The 22,366-nt window shown below is 35.4% G+C and overlaps 1 protein-coding gene across 2 annotated transcripts in view; it reads left to right on the forward strand.

Moving 5' to 3' along the window:
• The window catches only part of LOC150091601 (mucosa-associated lymphoid tissue lymphoma translocation protein 1-like), a 143,114-nt gene that overhangs the window by 93,606 nt on the left and 27,142 nt on the right, over nucleotides 1–22,366 (forward strand). For both annotated transcript variants that reach the window (XM_090384838.1, XM_090384845.1), the window contains exons 11-13: nucleotides 2,396–2,470; nucleotides 12,043–12,164; nucleotides 16,740–16,883. In XM_090384838.1, coding sequence (XP_090240964.1) covers nucleotides 2,396–2,470; nucleotides 12,043–12,164; nucleotides 16,740–16,883 — 341 coding nt within the window. The remainder of the gene's footprint in view (nucleotides 1–2,395; nucleotides 2,471–12,042; nucleotides 12,165–16,739; nucleotides 16,884–22,366) is intronic.

The following is a 22,366-nucleotide window of genomic DNA, read 5'->3' on the forward strand; positions in this document are numbered from 1 at the left end:
GCTTTGAATAAAGGCATGGTTGACTGGGAGAAGAAAGCGAGTGGCTATCAAGTGGCTACACTGCTCTTCTTAGACTAATGTTATTAGTGGAGCTCTCTAGGGTTTAGTGATTGACCCTTTTTTTCTGTATTTATTAATGATATTGATGAAGGTATATCAGGCTTAATGTCAAAGTTTACTGATACAAAGGTTGGCAGTGTGGTTAATGAAAGTAATCTGTATATGCTGCTGCAACAAAATTGAGAAAAATTAAGGCAGATGGACTGAGAAGTGGCGGTTGAAGTTTAACATTGACACATGCAATATACTGCATATAGGTGGTGTTAATCCAAGATTAACATATCAACTGAGGTACCATAGTGTAAAACGAAAAAGACCTGGAGTAATTGTGTAATCGGATATGCAGTTCTCTGAGCAGTGCAGACAAGCTGCCAGAACAGCTCATTGGGTTCTGTTAATGATATATGGGAACTTTGCCAGCATGGACAAAGAGAATATTATCTAATTTTAAATGCAATGGTCAGGCCACATAATGAGTACTACATACAGGTCAGGAAGCCTCATTTTAAGAAAGATGTAGATCTCTTGGAATGGGCACAGAGAAGAGCAACCAGATTAGTCAAGAACACAAAGAGATACCTTACTACAAAAGACTTTAGTGCTGTATATTGCACCACTTGGAAATTAGGCACTTGCAAGGAGACCTAATTGATATGTTTAAAGGCTTTAACTTTTTCTCATACAGTGCACAAAGGAGACAAACTCAAATTCAAAAAGGGGTTATCTGGGGGATGGATGTGCAAAAATTTGCTTTCAGCCAAAGAGTAATTGATTTTTGAACAAACTGTCATCTGGTATTGTTGGAAGTGGATAATTTAAACAGTTAGAATTTGATATTATTAGATGGGATGGACAAATTAATTAGGTAATATTTTTGTTGTTGGTTTTTTTTTATTTGTTTTTATTTTGTTGCTGCAGTATAAGCTTGCTTTCTTACATCGCTTGTCACTACGAATACTAGAGAATCACTGACTGATTAACTTTCATAAAGGTTACAATTAAAATAACAATGAGCTTATTCTGTTGGCAGTGGATTCAGAACAATCCTTCATGGCTCTTTAACCCATCATTGAAGGTATAAAATTCTGAAATGCCACTATGTATGTACACTGGTGTGCAAAACTTAAGGACCAACACTATTTCTAAAGGTTAAAACCACAAAATCTTTACTTAAGGTACTCTTTGCTGATGAGAGTAGATTCAATTTCAGCAGCGATTCTGGATGTCAACCAATCTGGCGAGAGGTCGGCACACGGTATCACCCCACAAGCATCACTGAAAGGAATCGATTTGGTGGTCGAGGTGTTCTCGTCTGGGGAGGCGTTATCTTGGATGGATGTACACAACTCCAGATACTGGACGGTATCTGGAGTTGTGCACGCTGCTGTACTGAGGTAATCCTTCCCCATGTGCATCTGTTCCATGGTGCCATTGGCCCCGAGTTCGTGTTTATGGATGATAATGCCACACCCCATCGCAATGCAGCTGTTGATATGCTTTTGGAAAGTGAGGACATTGTTCATATGGATTGGCCTACCCATTCTGCCAATCTAAATCCCATCGAACACATATTGGGATGCTCTGGGGAGATGCCTAATGGCAATTCCACACCCACCAGAAAATCTTCACCAGCTGAAGATGGTGCTGACAGAGGAATGGACGACTTTACCGCAAGAACTTATCAACAACATTGTTCTAAGTATGGACAGGCGGTGCAAAGCCTGCATTGACATTAGCGGTGGCCACATCTCCTACTGAGGACCACCTCTTTCTTTTTTTCCATCTTTGGCGGTGATGCATCTGTATCATGGCAGCCAGTGCTATGTTGCCATTTTTGAATGAAGTCCCTCTGTACCATTTTGTTTCCATTGTTTGTGTCTGTGTTGTTTTCTTCATCATTTCTATATCTTATGAGGTTCCTTTGGTATGCTTTTCCCCATATCCAGGCCACTCCTATGAGAAACTACAGGTGAAAACCTGACTAGTCCTTAAATTTTGCACACCAGTGTAGGATTGGAGATGACAGCTACCTCATTTTAAGGTGCTTATAGCATCTATAGTTTTGAATATTAATTGTTCCACTGCCCTCCATATCATGAACAACACACCTTATGACTACTGCAGCCACTTTCATATTATTCTTTTATTTGTAACATCACTAAAGCACTGCCAATACTAAAGAAATTGTCTTTAGTGTTACTCTGGTATATATATTGTTTATATGTTTAAACATATAAACAATATCTGGTTTATATGTTTAAACTTTATTTTGACATATTAATGTTATAATAATTTCAATAACATGTTTATATGGGCTCCATTTTTCTTATTATAGTGACATCAAAAAATTAAAGCCAGAAATAATTTATAAACCACAAGTTCAAAGAAATACTGTCATTGGTTATGCCACGTAAGTTATTCTTTATTGAAGGTAATTTTATATAATATAACAACAACTAAATTGAAAGTTCATTAAAATTAAAATGTATTCTTTGTAAAATTTTGCAGAATAAATTATTTAGTTTTGTAAAATTATAGTCAACAATCTTTTTACTTTTCAGGCAAGCTTTTATATTCTAATAACTTGCACTTTTTTTTTTTTTTTTTTTTTTGATGTTTTGAAATATATTTTCCAAAACTCTTACTCATATGAGAAAGAGAAGTACTTTCTCATATGTTTAAGAGAGCATGACATTTGAGAAATTTTGCAGATTTGATGTGTGAAAGACTAGAAGTTAGCTGAAAACGCAAATCCTTATTCTGTCCACTGTCCATATTTACTTATAAAAAAAAAAAAAGCCTATGAACCGAATATGTACAGTAAACACTAAAATTTTGATCTGAGATGCCTAGAGGACCACTTACCTTGACCATGTACTTAGAAGGGTTGTCCATGAGAAAAAGATCAAGCATGTTGACTGTTATGTTATTTGGTTTTTAGGAGCATTAGCAACTAAGGCCATGTTGCTCCGGGGATATGCGGTGGTTATTCTCTGACCTTTCCGCATCCTCCGTATTTGGTGGTGACGGGCTCGAACCCCGGTCTAATCAAGTAGCGTGTGCTACGCACTGCTGCTCCTTCCCACCTGGCTACGGAGGCGCCATGTTGACTGTGTGGTTAGGATTGTCTGGTAGGTAAACGAACAATCTGTGCAATATCATTAGTAATTCTAAAAGTATCAGCACCTCATCCAATAGGAGTTGTGAACATTAAAATCACCAAGGAAAATTATATCACAGGAAAGTTGGATTGGAGAAAGTCAAGTTTCAGAGTTCCAGGTGATTAGTGGAGTTGGGATAACAATAGAGGCAACAGATGAATTTGACAGAACGTGGTAGAGAGATTTTAAGCCAGAGGAGATTTCAAATTACTAAGTCTCCGACAGGGAATATCTGAATGAACATATGCACAAGTACCACCTTTGAAGCAAAAGGAACCATACAGTAAATAATTTGACAACTGTGAGATCAGCGGTGGTTGAATCAACCAATAACTGGGATTCTGTCAGGAAAAGTACATGGGGTTTGGCAGACTGTAAGTGGAAATGGATGTCATTTCCACTTACAGTTTAGAACTGAGACCACGTGTATTTGTGAAATGAAGGAGGAAGTGTTTGGGAGGTCTTCATACATTGCTGTATGAAGTAATGACGTTTTTGGATGTGCCGTACACACCTGATAAGAATATACACAGCTCCTTGACATAACATGGCCTCAACAATACCCCCTTCCTGCATACACATTACTCGGACTCCCTAGAGTCACTATTTGGTAGAGTAGAGGCAGCGAGATTATACACACTAGCTGACTGGAAGCCTGCTAATCAGTGAGAGTTCTACCACCAAGTATTGCCTAGTAACACAGAGGGGGCTGCATTCCTCCGTGTGGTGCAGCGGCACACCTCAATCCCCTACTTATATTTCAGGACTTGCACATGGAGGTTATACCCAGGGTTACTAACAGTCCCACCGCTGTGAAGGTGCAGGCAGAGGATTTGGCTGTTATAGACCAACCAGACTTTGCCAAAATTGAGTCCACTTGACTTGAGTGCCACCCAAATATCAGTTCCATCAGCGTTTTAGACTTCCATGTAGAAAGCACAGCTTGATATATCTGAGAGAATGTCTGTGACAGCCTCACAGACCCACTCTCTTAAAATCTGGCACCATCTGGGATTGTGAGGTGCCAGATTTTGAAATTTTTGAGATTTTAGAGAGAGATGCATAGTGTTCGAGCGATTTCAGAGAAGTTCATTTCACTGAATATTAAGCACTAACAACTGAACTTATTTACATTTATAATGAATAAAGGATAATACTAGTAATTAATGTTTTAGGTTTGTTAAATGTAAACAAAGTTGCAGCAGATGTTGTCATGTACTGTAATGTCAATGAATGTGCTTCAGAGAAAAAATACCTATTCATGGGAGGATAAAAAAAAATATATTAAAGTATAATTATAACAAGGTATGTGCAGTTCTTTGTCAAACTAAATGAAATTTTTATTGTAATAATGTACTGCGGAGAAATTCAATCAGTTTCTCAAACATAATAAAAATTAGCAAGTTCTGTTTTTGATACAATTATAACTATGGCAGAGAGAAAAATGACAGATTGGCCAAGGTCACTCATTAGTCCTCTTCCATATTGTTAGTGTGGAGTGGGAAACCATTTAGATGAACTTCAGCTGCCAGTTTTCCTCTACTTTTTTTTTTTTTTTTTTTTATGTAAACCCCAAACACGAGAGGTATTAGAACCTATAGTACTTAGTACTGTACTTGGGTTGGAGGTTGAGAAGACGAAAGAAGATATTTGTTGACGTTGGACTTGAACTTCTACTGTACTGTTCTGTAGACTGTAATTTTCAGGAAATACGTATGAAGGAAGGTTGTTCCAGAAAACGGCAGTTGAATGAATAAACGAAGAAGATGAAAAGTTGGTTCTGTGAGTTTGAAGTTGAACAGCAAATGGATGTTGGCTGGTGGCGGCACGTGTTCGAATTGTTTTGAAAGAGAGAGCGGGAATTATAGAAGCCAATTCAGAAGAACAGTGCCCATGGAAATATCTGTAGAAGAGGCATACAGCAGAAACAGTAAGTCTGCTGTATGAGACAGCAAGTGGAGAGACTCTGTTAGAGGTGAATCATTAATTAACCTAACTGCCCTCTTCTGAATGGAATCTAGAAGCCTGAGAGAGGTTTTGGGGGGTACCACCCCAGATGTGGGAACAGTATTCCATGGCAGGGCGGATTTGTGATTTATACAGAGTGAGCAGCTGTTTCTCTTCTGAATGGAATCTAGAAGCCTGAGAGAGGTTTTGGGGGGTACCACCCCAGATGTGGGAACAGTATTCCATGGTAGGGCGGATTTGTGATTTATACAGAGTGAGCAGCTGTTTGGAAGAAAAGTAACGCCGAGAGCGAAAAAGAAAACCAAGTTTTTTAGATGCAGAGGAAGCAATATTTGTAATGTGCTTGTGCCAAGAGAGATTAGAAGTCAGAGTAATCCCCAAAAGAGATCTATCATTTTGCCTAGAAATCGGAGTGTCACTAAAGATAAGCATAGGAGCAGAAGAATCCTTTTTTGTGAGATATAAGACAAGACTGAGTTTTATAAGGGTTGAAATCAACTAGGTTGTCTTTGCCCCACTGGAGAATTACCTGAAGATCGGCATTTAAGGAATTGATAGCAGATTTTCGAGACGTTGAAGCTGATTGAGCAGGGCAAGGTTTCTCAAAATGGAAAGTGGAATGCAATGTGCTATCATCAGCAAAACTATGGATAGGATTTCCAGTCAATGGAAGAAGGTCATTAATATACAAGAGGAAAAGAGTGGAGGAAAGAACTGAACCTTGGGGGACACCGGTATTAGTGGAGAAGTTAGAAGACAGAGAGCCATCTACCATCACTCTGAGTGAGCAATCAGAGAGAAAACTGGATAACCAATTACTAAAAACAGTTGGCAAACCATAAGATGGAAGCTTGTTTAGAAGACCTTTATGCCAAACACGATTGAAAGTCTTTGAGATGTCAAGAGCAACTACATGTGTTTCACCGAACCCTTCCATTGAATTAGTCCCTAAATGGGTAACATAAGCCAGAATATCACCAGTGGATCGACACTGACACATGCAGCTGAAAAGCTGTATGAGAAGTTATAATGGTAGCAAAAAAGTTTGGTCTTGGGTAGTTAAATCTGTTGTTTGTGCATGTCCTTAAGTCATTTACAGAAGTCATTTATTTTTTGTGGAAGGTATTGACATGTTTACTAATACTGATGTATGTTTGTGCCAAATGGCATCCAAGCGATATGCTGTGATGCATGTAGCAGTCATCTTAAGTAGACACTAAATGAGTGCTGTAAAAATTATGGCACATGAAATTAACAACTGCTCAGTATTGGAACAAACACTTGGTATGTAGTTTTTTGTTCTTTGCCTTGTTATTTGTTCTCTACTTATTTGCTTATGTATATTCCATGAACATAAGCAAATGTATCCATGTATCTGTTAACTTTGTCCTTGATGCAATCAAGATGCGGCATGAAGGACCATTCATGATCAAGGACTGAGGTATTTTACAGTTGTGTGCATCTTAAGAGAAATGTGCCTTGAAATCAGATAATGGTTACCCTGCAGATAGGAGGGTGCCTTTAATCAGCAGCATTTTGGTTGAGGAAAAGGCAAGTTCATGGGTCTTAGCCATTCAAAAACAGCATTCAGTGGCCTAGGAGGGTTTCCAGACGTCCTTTATTGAAACGAGAAAGAATGCAATTTGTCCTTTATTTTCATTTTTCAATACCTGTGCTTCATAATGACAGTGGTGGGTTTCTGCACAGGTGTAGGAGGCATACACTTTGCACCCGACTTGCGCAAGGCCCCCAAATTGACAAAAAATTGTTTTAACAGGGGATATGTTAAAAAAAAAACCTCAAATGCAAAATCTGCCACTGAGAAATGAATCATAAAGAGATAATTTTAACCTATTCTAGCTCTCCGGCTCATATATGTAGTTCCACGAACACCACACACTTAACTTCATACTTCTCGATGAAATTATATTTTTTTGACAAAGCATAAAAAGTTGCACCTGTGTGGTCATGATCTAATTTTCACTAAAATCGTGCGACTGGTAGATAATTAATAAAATCATAGGTATCAGAAAAATCACTTTTTATAATATGGAGTTCAATGGCTTTGTTTCAACTGTTTTTCCTATAACTTTAAAAAATAAACATTTATCTATTTCATTTATACAGTTATAGGTACCTACATATTTCATGTTATATACAAACATATTTTGAAAACATATTTTATTTTTTAGCCATCAAATATTGAATTTCCCCCCAAAAAAGAAGAGGCTTTGTTCTTATAACAAAATTTGGGAGCAAGAATATGAATGGCTAGCTTCAACAAATGATCCTAATGAGGCAATATGTCTCCTATGCAGAAATGTATTTAAAGTTGGTTATATGGGCATCTTAGCAGTTATTCAGCATAAAGACTCACAAGCTCATAAATCAGCTCAAAAATCAGCAAATTCTTCAAACCTTCTTGATAGGTTTCTTGTGAAAAAGAATATGAAAGAAGAGGATTTAGTTACTGCAGCTGGAATAACTCGTGTTTATCATTCAATTAAGCATCACGATTCTTATAACTCATTAGATTGTAGCATGAAATTGAACTCTAAACTTTACAATGATTCAAAAATTTCATCAAAAATATCGTGTGGAAGAACTAAATCTGCTGCCATTGTTTGTAATATTTTAGGTAAAAAACGTTGCAAATTGTTTTGGATGATTTAAAACATCATGATCTACCATTATTTTTTTGTTTACAGATTGATGCTTCTAATAGAAAGAATATGAAAATGTTTCCTTTGTCAATTAAGTACTTCAACAAAGAATATGGTCCTAAAAACTATTTAGTTGATTTTTTTTGAAAATGCTGATGAAAGTGCAGATGGAATGTTTGAGTGCCTTAAAAATTCAATTAGTAATTTAGGTTTGGATTGGCAAAGGGTATCTAGTTTCAGTGTAGAAAATGTAAATTTTAATTTTGAGAGTAATAAATCCTTATTCCAAAATATTAAGAAATTAAATGAAGACGTAATTAAAGCAGACTGCCATGCTGTTGTTGTTGTTTTGGTTTTTAGGAGCATTAGCAACTAAGGCCATATTGCTCCCGGGATATGCGGTGGTCATTCCCTGACCTTTCCGCATCCTCCGTATTTGGTGGTGACGGAGACTGCCATGCTCACATTATTCATAATTTAGCTAAATATGCTTTCAGGTAATTTAGATAATTATAGAAAATATATGGTCATTTTTCTGTTTCAACTAAAAGAAGGGATAACCTTAAAGAATTTCATGAGTTTGCCAAAACAGTTTAAGGAAATTTTAGGGCACGTACCAACAAGATGGCTTTTTTTTACAACCATATATAGAACGAATTTTGCTTTCATGGAATCTTTGAGCCTTTATTTTGTATGCAAATCAAAAGATTGTTCCAAAAGCTTTTTAAAATCCTCGAGATTAATGAAAATTCAAATTGAGGTCCCTATAATCATAGAATTATATTTTCTTTTCTCAATGCATGCAATCAAAATAATTTGCAAAGCAATAAAAGAGCTTGAAAAGAATGAAATGTGTGCCATTGACATTTTTTCTATAATGAATAATCTAAAAAATTCCCTGAAGAATTGTCTTGATCAAGAATGTTTTGGGTATAGAGTTCATCATTTTCAAAAATTAGACCCTGTAGTTAAAAAAGCACAGTAATAAATTACTTCAAAGCATCTTATAATGCTGCATTGAAATATTTAGGAAAGCAATTTAATTTTAATGAAAATACCCCTTTTTTTGAAACTCAGCAAATTAAACTTTAAAAATGGTTGCCCTAATAATGATTTGGTTTTTAGGAGCATTAGCAACTAAGGCCATATTGCTCCGGGGATATGCGGTGGTCATTCCCTGACCTTTCCGCATCCTCCGTATTTGGTGGTCATGGGCTCAAACCCCGGTCTAATCAAGAAGCGTGTGCTGCTCCTGCCCACCTGGCTACGGAGGCGCCAATTGCCCTAACTATGATTCATTTGTTGAAGTAGCAGAATATTTTAAATTAATAGAATAACTAAAGTTGGATATGAATGATTTATTTGATGAGGTTTCAGTACTGAAAACAAATTATGAGATGTCACCCTCTGAAAAATTTAAAACTTGTTCGAGTACTTCGAGTCAGTGGCATTTAATTTTAAAAAGTGTTGATTTTAAGCTTTCAAATATTTTAAAGGTCATTTCATATGGGTTTTTTTTTTTTTTTTTTTTTTCAGTGCTGGGGACTTGGCAAATTCAGAAAGGATTTTTAGCATAATGAACTCGAAGTGGAGGGTTAGGCAAAATAGATGTTTGGTTACACTCATAAAAAACAAACTAATGATCTACTTCAATTTTAAAGATAACTGTTTAGATTTTTCTGAGAAAATTGAAAATTACCCAAGTTCTTAATGCTTCTCAAAGTAGTACAAAATATGTTCAATGTGAATGATTTCTAGCTATTAAACCAGTACGTTGGTTTAATAGCTAGAAATATCTGATATTACTTTAGCTTGATGTCAATTAATACACTAAACTTGCATTAAAATATTTGGATCAATTCATGCTTTTTATATCATCCATATTGTTCATTATCCTTATATAAATATCAATCTTAATATTTTAAATTCTAAATTAAACTAAAATTTGCAAATATATATAGTCAATATGAAAACTGTATCTTTAAACCAAAATCTAAAAAAATTAAACAAAATGTTTAATTATTACCTAAAAAATCATTCAATTTTCCTTTTTTGGGGTGGGAGGTGGGGGGAGTGAGAGTTGAAGAGTGGTAGCATTAATTATTTTTGAGTCCTTTAATCCAGTCATAGAAATCTGGCATGCCCTTTAATCCAGTCATAGAAACCTGGCAATCCTAAGACTAGGTGAGACCCTCAACAAGGAGAACAGGATTGTCTGCATTCATGGTGGTCAGGTTGAAGTTGTAGAGCCACTCATTCGACACCATGTGTCACACGGCCGTGCCCAAGATGGAACTCAGGTGACAGCTTCTGGACATTGATCTGGTGATTTGGTGATAAAAGGCCTTGTTAGTAACCCTCCTGTTGATGAAGTAGCTGTTGCTGTACTTGTAAATTTCAGAACACCCTGCCTGTCTGACCTCTCTGATGACACTAGGCCACCAGACCAAATCAAATGCTGCCTTAAAATATATGAAGATGGCAGGATATATTTAGATTTGGAATCTTTTCTCTTTGTGCATAGTTGAAGCAGGGCATCGGCATCCACAGTGAAATAACCCTCACAGAGGCAGATTTTAAAAAGCTCTCTGAGTAGGAGCAACTAATCAGACATGCTTGACCACTTTACCCTTAAGGTCAAGACCATGGGCTTTGCCATTCTTGATCTCAGCAAGGGCCTCTGCAACTTCAATGATGGTGAAGGAGAGTGGTGGTTCTCATCAATCATGGTTTGTTTTCCTCTGTTCAGATTGGGATGGTCCTCAATGATCAACTGGTCAAGAATTTTATGCATTGTCTAATCAGATGGTGGTTTCCATGGTGCCATGCATAGTTATGGAGAAAATATCTGGTGTAGATGGATTGTCAGATAATTTTATGGATGAGGCCCCAGGGATCATTGTTACTTTCTGTGTGGGCAAGATTCTGCCAGGCAGATTGTTTCTGGTGCTAGATAGCCTATACATGCTGTCTTCTGAGAGTTTTGTATAGGTCAGAGAGAGAAGTTCAACTTAGTGAGGGCAGCCCCTGCTATGAGCTCTCTGAAAGCGGTGTCTTGCAATTTTCAGTTATGATCGGAATTATGACATCTTCAAGGGATTTTGGGGAGTTTCTTGCATTTCACCATTGACTTGTTACAGGCAGATGTGATTGTGTTGATTACCAAGTTAGCTAGATTAGTTGCAAGCAACCCCTCCAGGTCCTCCAAGGGGTGCTGTTGCAAGAGGGATCTGAAAGCATCATCGAAGGTGTCCCAGTTCATATAATTGTTTTGCATATCTGATTGAATTATTACACTGGTGGGGGGTCTAATACCTGCAGCGTGTTAGAGATGTCGAAAGTAATGACTCTGCGGTCAATAGTAGAAAGAAACTCGTGAATCTTCAGTTGGAAATTCTTTTGGCAGTAACATCAATATTCAATTGACTTGAATATTGTAGGCACAAAAGGTAGAAGGCTGATTGGGAGCATTAAGAATTATGAGATCATGAGAGGCCAGAAAATCCTCAAGAAGGGTACCTTGCATCAGTGGTGGAGCTGAATGAGAGTAGGGACTTGGCATTAGTATCAGCAGCATACTGGCATTACTATTCCCTAAAAGTGCTAATGCTTAATCATTTCCACCAGATGCAGGCAAATATTAAGAGTAAACTGGAAATAGGCTGAGAGAAAGGCTAATGTAAAGCAAATGTGGCTCTTTCTACTCCTTACCAGTGGTACTCCTTACCAGATCTTTTTGACTCTAGTTCAAAATAGCTCCAAGTGGTGACACCACATTTTATTGCCAGCCAAAATATGCAAGGATTCATTTTTATTGTATTACATTAGATGCTTCAGGGATAGTTACACTTGCAGGCATTTCTGCTCCTCATTGATTAAAAGCAGCACCCACTGACACCTGCTCTGGTGGGCATTTCTGTGGACACATGTCAAGATCCTGAGGAAATGAATGCACCACTCATACACTAATGTTTACCTACTGCAGTAACCTAAATAGAGACACATTTTTTGACACATATTACTACTTCCCCAGCAGCAGTATTGGTAGGAGTTGTCATTCAGTTTGTTATTTGAAACTTGTGAACTTCAGATTAAAATAGAAAACTTTAATAGCTGTACAATCTGCTAATTCTGTCTGTTTAATAAACTTGCCACCCCAGCATTCACAAAATATTCTGTTTTATTTGTAGGTCATTTCTGGGCTCTTCATATGAAGCAGATGGAGAATTAAATGGCTTTTTTGTTAAATATTTAAAGAAATATATTTCAAGGAAGGAGAGCATTTGGAGCATATTGCATCAAGTTCAGCGTGGTGAGAATTAAATTCCATAGTAAATTATTAATTTTTTTGTAATTATTACTTAAATTCATATTTTCTTTAAGTATACTTTATTATTATATGTTAAGTAAATATTAACTTTAATACATTAAAGTCCTGTCATTCATTGACCAAATTGTGTAAATATCTTGCAGGATAACAAAATTTAATGATTTAATAAAATATACTGTCTACATCAAAATGATATATCAACTAAAAACTTTCAATGTATAAATAAAATATACATTAAAATTCACAAATTACAATAATTAAATATAGATTATTTAATAACTCCTGATTTATGCATTAGAAATTTTAGTGCATATTATATTTTAACTATGTGCATAATGGTTGGTTTTTTTTTTTTTAATTATAAATAGAATTTCAATTGTTATTTTAATGGTTTTGAATTTTGAATATACATTTTGATATAGTATATTTTATTAGAATATCAAATTTTTTGTCATCATTAAATTTATTTTTGATATTTTGGTTGGTGAGGACAGAATTTTGATGTGTTTACTACCTAATCGAGAAAATAGAAAATCGTGAATTTTTCCTGAAAAGTAAAAATGCAAAAAATTGGACATTTTTAATCATATTTTCATTCTTTACCTGCTCTGGATGGATGGTATCAAGTGATAGGAATTACAGGTACAATGTACCTGTAATTAAAAAATAATAATAATAATAAAAAAAAGGCAAATTTATTTGATTTGAATTTGTCCGAGTTGCCCAATTTCAATTAAAAAAAAAGCAGATTTAAAATCACTTCAAATGTTTTAACAACTATCATTCTAACAAAAAATATTAATTTAATAGCACAAAAATTCATACTGCTAATAATAATTATTATAATGAAATTCATAAAAAGAAAATCCTTAAAGCAATATGGCATACTTTTTTTTATCATTAGCCTTTAGCATCTAGCAGTGCCAGTGATTTACTAACTGTTAATTGCCTGTTCAAGAATAGTGTCTTTTAATCTGATTACCTTCCCCAAACTCTTACTTGAGTAATTTTGGAAGTGACAGGTTGTTTACATAAAGTTACATATTTATTGAAATGTGCTGGTAGGTGAGGTGCCAATGAGAAAATTATGCAGTTTTATATAAAGTACATTTGTGTCATATTATCTAACATTTGTGCTTATTATGGTTTTATAAATTTGAAAATGGAAGAGATTTAATTTCATATTTATAAGGGTGTTTTTTTTTTTTTTTCTTCTTCTTCTTCTTCTTCTTCTTCTTCTTCCTCATGTTGAATTAATAAAAGTTACATTTTGTTGACAATAACAAGCATGAAACACAGACACAATTTTTTGAATTTTTCATTAAAAAATTATAAAATTGCATTTAATAAGTAAGTTTTTTTAAAATTATTTTGTAATATGTAACTTATTGTTGTGACTTTTTTTTTTTTTTTACTGCATTTCAATGTAATGAAATTTCATTATAACAAATATATTTTTTTTGCCCACACAAATTAGCTATACTGACATGTAACTGTATTACTATTTTGGCACTAGACTAGTGACTCCAGCTCTCTGAATATACTCTACTTACTGTGTTGTTTAGCAGCCAAATTACAAGCTAATGCAATTTGTTTTTTATGAGACATAGCAGTCTATTACCTGACGTCAGCTACCCTGTTCATGGACTTGACCTACAGGATATGCTATATTGTTATTGGTAGCATGGCTACACTGTATACATGTGTTCATAGTGTGATGTAACCTTTATTAATTCCTGCCATTCATTGATTCTTGTTCTTGGGGTTTTATAGCATTAACTATTCTGGTAATAATGTGCCAAATTCATATGAACCAGTAGTACACACTATCATGCATACTATATCTTTACAAATGTGTATGTTCACATGGCGATTTGCATTTGGCCAAAAAACCCCAGAATAACTCACAGAAAAGAACCCCTGCTCCTTATGTATCTTTTTTTCTGAGATTGACTATATACAGTCCCCAGCTGATGAGATCTTTAAGAATTCCTTAGATCTCCAACAGGATCCAAATTCAGATCTCAACAAATAAACAAGTGATAAACACACTATATTGTCATGGATGACTGTTTATCGAACATGTTGGCTGCCATTCAAAAAGGATAATGCTACATTTTTATTATTATTATAACAGTATGTTAATGAGATTTTTTTTTTTTTTTTTATATTGAAACCTCAGACATGAGGTATTAGAACCTATGGCACTTTGTATCGTGCATGGGCTGAAGGTTGAAACGATGAAAGAATATACTTCTTGACATTAGACTTGAATTTCTGTAGATTGTAATTTTCAGGAAATACATATGAAGGAAGATTGTTCCAGAAAACAGAAGTTGAATGAATAAATGAGAAAGAAGAAAAGTTGTTACTTTGAGTTTGAATTGGACAGTAAAAGGATGATGACTGGTTATGGCACATGTTTGGACTGCTTTGAAAGAGAGAGTCTGAATTATATAATCCAATTCAGAAGAACAGTGCCTATGAAAGTATCTATAGAAAAGGCATGCAGCAGAAATAGGACATCTGTGAGAAAGAGAGTGGAGAGACTTTGTTAGAGATTGTCATTAATTAGCCTAACTGCCATCTTTTGAATGGAATCTAGAAGCCTGAGAGAGGTTTTGGGGGCACTGTCCCAGATGTAGAAACAATATTCCATGGTAGGATGGATTTGTAATTTGTACAGAGTGAACAACTTTTTGTAAGAAAATGCCAAGAGATAAGAAGTCAGAGTAACCCCCAATAGAGAGATCTTGCTTGTAAATAAAGGTCATTGAAGATAAGCATAGGAGCAGAAGAATCCTTTTTTGCAAGCTATAAGATAGGACTGCGTTTTAGAAGGGTTGAAATCAACTAAGTTAACTTTGCTCCACTGGAGAATTATCTGGAGGTCAGCATTTAAGGAATTAGTGGATATTAGAGAAGCTGAAGCAGTTTGTGCAGAGCAAGGTTTCTCCAATTGGAAGGTGGAATGCAATGTGCTATCATCAGCAAAACTATGGATATGATTTCTGGTCAGTGGAAGGTCATTAATATACAAGAGGAAAAGAGTGGGAGAAGGAACTGAATCTTGGGCAATGCCAGCATTAGTGGAGAAGTTATAGATAGAAACGATCTGCAATCACCTGTAGTGAGTGGTCGGAGAAAAAATTTTATACACAATTACAAAAAACAGTTGGCAAATCCTAAGATTGTTCATTTATCTACCAGAATACAAACAATCTGTGCGACGTCATTAGTAATTGGAAAAAATTAAGCATCTCGACCAGCTGGATCTGTGTGACTAGAAAATGGAAGCCAACTGGAGTTGTGAACATTAAAATCACCAAGAAAAATTACCTCACTGTTAGGAAAGTTGTGGAGGCACCAGTCTAGGAACTTTATTACCTCGATTCGTATTTTGATATGCCTTTCATACCCATGCATAAGTCCTTCATTTATATACTTTATCAATAATTTTCAATATGGGTTTGCAGACTGCTGCATTAGAATGAATTTCTAACTGGTAGATATAAATTTATTTACGATATATATATATATGTACATATATATATATATATATATTTTTTATTTATTATTTATTTTTCTTTTGTGATTAGCTCACCATTTGCTAGATATCATTATTGAATTTCTAACTGGTAGATATAAATTTATTTACGATATATATATATGTACATATATATATATATATATATATATATATATATATATATATATATATATTATTTATTATTTATTTTTCTTTTGTGATTAGCTCACCATTTGCTAGATATCATTATTGAGTCCCCTGTGATAAAACTACAAATAAAGGACAAAATGGCATCTGTATTATGGTACCCTTGCATGTAGCACAAAGGTTACAATTGTTATCCTTCCAGACCATGTGAATAAACACTTTTCACATGGTTTGATTTTACTCCTGTCAAGACAGACAATTTCTGTAAGGTTTCACATCATGGCTCAGTAAATTGCACTGTCAGAGGTTGTATGGTTTTATTCTCAGAAACTTGTGCTTTCAGTAAAACAGGCAAACTGACCATAAGATACATGCAGTACTTAAAGAATATATTGATGTCTCTAGAGTTAGCTCTGTGGGTCAAAAACAAAAAATCTGTTTCATTTAAGCAAAAGTAATACAACCAAATTTATGTTGAATGTTATATGCACTACAGAAAGCCCACTCTGCTCACAAATCATACAGTCTCAAATTTTTCCATTTCAGTTATAATGAATTGCCAATTCGTATCCTTTCCTTCTCAGTTGCAACAGTACGTTGCAGTAATTTCCATTTTGAAAAAGAAAAGAAAAAATTTGTTGAGTATATAAGATTATTTTATTTAATAGTTTAATACTTTATTTTAAGTAACATAAACTTTATTTGATAATTCATACTTGATTAGACAATGATTTTATCATTTGAAAAATTGAAATTTTGGCAACTCCAGTCTCACAGTTTTTTTTTTTTTTTTTTTTTTTTTACCTCTTTTTGCTTATTATACAGAAGATTATATCAGAATTTCATTGTTGTTGGATGTATAATTATTTGTGTTTTGATAGATTTTGAAATGGATCAGATAATTGGTAATTACCAATGTCCTTGGGTAGCAGGCAACTTGTCAAAACCTCTCAGTTTAGCTGATCCTATTTATCCAAACAGAGAAGGAAGTGAAGGATTAGATGCAATATATAAAGAGTTAACTGGTAAGTGAAAATTCTTAATATTTTATGCTTCATTTCTTACTTTATGTACAAACAGAAAGTTGGTGTATACCATTAAGTCAGAAGTCCTGTATTTTTGAGTTATAATCAGAACTGAGAAGAAGTTCCAGTGCATATTTTTAAGAGGCCCCTAAGTCCTTCTGGATCTAACATTACTTGCAAATTAACAAATAAGATGACATCTTAAAGATTCTAAAGAAATAAGAGCAGAACCAAAAAAAAAATCATGTAAATTATGTAGGAAAATACTCACTTTGGGTAAATGATCTAATGAAATCATTACCTTATGAAATTTGTTCATAAGGTAATAATTACCTGTTCTTAATTCAGAATTTTTAAATTAAAATTTCAAAATTAAGAACAATTAATTAATTTTAGAATAGTTAATAGTAATTTATTTCAGAAGCATCCCCAACTTTAAACGCCTTATATGGCATATAACTTATTCTTGTTCAATCTGAGAGCTAATTGTCCCTAATGAATATTTAGGTACTTTATATTTTTACTACTTTTCCAATGCTGTAAGTGGAGGAAAAAAAAGGAAAAAGGAAAGATAAACTTAATTTTTGCTTTTCATACAGAATACTCATCTTTCTGCATATTGTTGTTTTTTTTTTTTTTTTTTTTTTTTTTTGGAGCATTGGTGACTAAGGCTATGTTGCTTTCTGTGTTCAAATTGCATGTGTTCTGAGGTCAATTTTCTATTTTTTTGGATGAAAAAACCATGCTACCCTTGCCTGAGACTGACTAACTTAGCCACGTTATGAAAAAGAACCATAAAAATTCCTCCTGTTATTGACTTTTTGTGTTTTTTTTTATGTAAACCCCAAACACGAGAGACATTAGAACCTATAGTACTTAGTACTGTGCTTGGGTTGGACGTTGAGAAGACGAAAGAAGATATTTGTTGACATTGGACTTGAACTTCTGTAGACTGTAATTTTCAGGAAATACGTATGAAGGAAGGTTGTTCCAGAAAACAGCAGTTGAATGAATAAACGAGGAAGATGAAAAGTTGGTCCTGTGAGTTTGAAGTTGGACAGTAAATGGATGTTGGCTTGTGACGGCACGTGTTCGGACTGTTTTGAAAGAGAGAGCGGGAATTATAGAACCAATTCAGAAGAACAGTGCCCATGGAAGTATCTGTAGAAGAGGCATGCAGAAGAAACAGTACGTCTATAAGACAGCGAGGGGAGAGACTCTGTTAGAGATGAATCATTAATTAACCCACCCCAGATATGGGAACAATATTCCATGGCAGGGCAGATTTGCGATTTGTACAGAGTGAGCAGCTGTTTGGAAGAAAAGTAACGCCGAGAGCGAAAAAGAAAACCAAGTTTTTTAGATGTACTGGAAGCAATATTTGTAATGTGCTTGTGCCAAGAGAGATTAGAAGTCAGAGTAATCCCCAAAAGAGATCTATCATTTTGCCTAGAAATCGGAGTGTCACTAAAGATAAGCATAGGAGCAGAAGAATCCTTTTTGTGAAATATAAGACAAGACTGAGTTTTAGAAGGATTGAAATCAAGTAAGTTGTCTTTGCCCCACTGGAGAATTACCTGAAGATCAGCATTGAAGGAAATGGTAGCAGATTTTTGAGAAGTTGAAGCTGATTGAACAGGGCAGGGTTTCTCAAAATGGAAAGTGGAATGCAATGTGCTATCATCGGCAAAACTATGGGTAGGATTTCCAGTCAATGGAAGAAGGTCATTAATATACAAGAGGAAAAGAGTGGGGGAAAGAACTGAACCTTGGGGGACACCGGCATTAGTGGAGAAGTTAAAAGACAGAGCCATCTGCCATCACCCTCAGCGAGCGATCAGAGAGAAAACTGGATAACCAATTACTAAAAACAGTTGGCAAACCATAAGATGGAAGGTTGTTTAGAAGACCTTTATGCCAAACACGATCGAAAGCCTTTGAGATGGCAAGAGCAACTAGTTGTGTTTCACCGAACCTTTCCATTGAATTAGTCCATAAATGGGTAACATAAGCCAGAACATCACCAGTGGATCGACACTGACGGAATCCATACTGGCAATCGTTGATCAGACGGAAGGTTTCTAGGTAGTTTAAGAGTTGGCGGTTAATTGATTTCTCCATTACTTTAGAAAGAGTAGAAGTAATTGCAATGGGACGATAATTGGATGGGAGGGATTTGTCACCCTTTTTAGAAACTGACTGGATATGAGAAAATTTCCAAGCAGAAGGAAAAACACCTTTTGAATAAGATAGTGAAAAAATGCGGCAAAGAACAGGAGTAAGTTCAGGAGCACAGGTTTTGAGAACAAGTGAAGAAATACCATCGGGACCTGGAGCTTTCTTAGCATCAAGATTCGTCAAAATCCTTCTGACATCCTTTTGACGAAGACCACAGGAGATATTGAATGGAGCATGTTGGGAATGGTGGGAGGTGTTTTACCAAGATCATTAATATATGAGTTGGAAGAAAAATGAGATGCTAGCAGGTCATCTTTATCCTTGGCTGAAATGACAACAGAACCATCTGGTTTGAACAGAGGTGGGCAAAAGTTGCGGCCAATAGCTTTGGCAAGGGACCAGAATGGTCAGCTACCATTAGGACAAGAATGGTCAGCTACCATTAGGACAAGAAGCAAGTTTTCTACTCTTAGCCTGTTCAAACTTTAGTTTGGACTGATTAATAACTGCTTTACAATTGTTGCGAGCTTTGGTGTAGGCAGAAAATTAAACTGAAGAATTAGAAACAAACTAATTGCGATATGCAACATTCTTCTCTTGAACAGCCTTAGCACATTTATTGGAAAACCAAGGTTTAGATAAAGTACAAGATTTTAAAGTGGAGTGTGGGATAAAGGATTCCATTCCTGAAAGAATAATTTCACTGACACGATCTGAGTAAGCGTTGACATCAGAAGTTTTGAAACAGTAATCCGACCAAGGAAAAGAAGAAAAGAAATCTCGCAGGTCATTCCATTTTGCATTCTTGTAATGCCAAACAACACGAGGTTGGGAATAGCCATGAGATAAAGGCTCAATTGGAGAAGAGACAATCACCAAGTTGTGATCTGAAGTGCCTAAAGGACCTCTCACTTCGATCGTGTACTTAGAAGGGTTGTTTGTGAGAAAAAGATCAAGCGTGTTGGCTGTATGATTAGGATTGTCCGGTATTCTTGTAGGTAAATGAACAATCTGTGCAAGATCATTAGTAATTGCAAAAGCCTCAGCATCTCGACCTGCTGGGTCGGTGTGACTAGAAAACGGAAGCCAGCTGGAGTTGTGAACATTAAAATCACCAAGGAAAATTACTTCACTGTTAGGAAAGTTGGACTGGAGAAAAACAACACGAGGTTGGGAATAGCCATGAGATAAAGGCTCAATTGGAGAAGAGACAATCACCAAGTTGTGATCTGAAGTGCCTAAAGGACCTCTCACTTCGATCGTGTACTTAGAAGGGTTGTTTGTGAGAAAAAGATCAAGCGTGTTGGCTGTATGATTAGGATTGTCCGGTATTCTTGTAGGTAAATGAACAATCTGTGCAAGGTCATTAGTAATTGCAAAAGCCTCAGCATCTCGACCTGCTGGGTCGGTGTGACTAGAAAACGGAAGCCAGCTGGAGTTGTGAACATTAAAATCACCAAGGAAAATTACTTCACTGTTAGGAAAGTTGGACTGGAGAAAGTCAAGTTGCAAAGGGAGGAAGTCAAAAAGCTCCAAGTGATTAGTGGAGTTGGGAGAACGGTACAGACAACAGATGAATTTTACACAATGAGGTAGAGAGATTTTAAGCCAGAGAAGATCAAAGAGAGTAGATTTCAAATTGCCAAGTCTCTGACAGGTAATATCAGAATGGACATATGCACAAGTACCACCTTTGAGGCGAAAGGAATCATACAACGAATAATTTGGGCATCTGAGATGAGCAGTAGTTGAATCAACCGATAACTGAGATTCTGTCAAAAAAAGTACATGGGGTTTGGCAGACTGCAAGTGGATATGGACATCGTTAAGATTAGAATTGAGACCACGTATATTTGTGAAATGAATTAGGAAGTGCTTAGGAAATGAATTAGGAAGGACTGAATACAAACTTGGGTCTTTTCCACCCAGTGTAGGAATGACAGTGATTCTACCAACTGTGCTACCCACGAGGGCTTCAGTGGTCATATCATCAAAACGTTCCCTCTTACCTACTTAGCAAGTTCTACTATTGCACGGATTCTGTTTTCTGTCGGTTCAACCATATTTCCTGAATGAACTGACTGGCCATACATTTTTCCAACATGCATTTAATGTTGACAGTTTTATTTATTTGAGCGATAAAGCTGTTTCCAATACAGTCCACAATTGAAAAATGTTCCCATGCTCCTTCACTTCAATTTTCTATCAATTCAATTCAGAATCACTTTTTTCCAAAATCCATTGTAACAATTTTCTGATGTAATGAGTTTCAAAGGTAGATATAATGCCTTGATCTAATTAAATAAGCTGTAATATGTTGTAGTAACATTACTTCAATGTTTGCATGACTTAAATCTTTTGGATAGCCTTCTGCGTTATCCATTAGCAATAAAACTTTGAAATCTAGATTTTTCCACAAATTCTATAGCACAGAACCTAACATGGGGATTTCCCAATTTTTTTTTTTTGCATAACGATTAGTGAGCCAAAAGCGAAAATTCACAAAAAAAAGGTGGAAATGTAGAAAAATTACATCTAATATAATAGCAGATTTTCCCCCTCACAAAAGCTCAAAAATACCGTGTTATGCGAGGTTTCCACAATTCTCTAACCATGTTATAGAAGTACCATGCCTTAACTTCAAATTTAAAATTGTGAGTAACTAAAATATTTCATTTTGATATCACTGATTTTGTGAAAGAAAAAGAGCTTGTAAATTTTTAGTAAATTTTCAGGGTATATTAGCAACACTAATATACCCTGAGTTAGTTGATCCCAGGTAAAGGTACCATGGTTTTTCCTCCCAGAAACTTGGGTTTTTTTAAAGAGTAAACCATAGAACCCACAATTTAGAAGCATATTATATATGGCCTAAGTTGCTGATGTGTCTAAAAGCCTACAACAAACAAACCATTCTACCATGTTAATTGAGCACACTAAACAGAAACACTTAACCATTCTAGCAGCGTCTCCTTAACTCCTCTTTTTCATCATGCCTGTTAGAATGGCTAAGTAGGGTGGAATGAGTTCCAGTAGTTTTCATTCCACATCAGTCCAGGAGCCATTGTAACAGGCCCTGATAACAAGAAACATTGACTTCTTGAAAAATCACCAAAGTTCACTTAACTTTGTAACATTTTCAAAAAACAACTGTTACTTATTGTATTTCATATCTATTACTGTGCTTTATAATTTTATTGGAAGGATCATTATGGAAATTTTACTTTCTCTTAATTATTCTTTGAATTTCTTGATTTAAGAACCAATTATTATATGTTCGTTATACTAATGGAATATCTACTGCT

Source organism: Mastigoproctus giganteus, chromosome 1, assembly GCF_048544385.1.
Source record: "Mastigoproctus giganteus isolate SK-2022 chromosome 1, ASM4854438v1, whole genome shotgun sequence".
Classification (NCBI taxonomy): Eukaryota; Metazoa; Arthropoda; class Arachnida; order Uropygi; family Thelyphonidae; genus Mastigoproctus; species Mastigoproctus giganteus.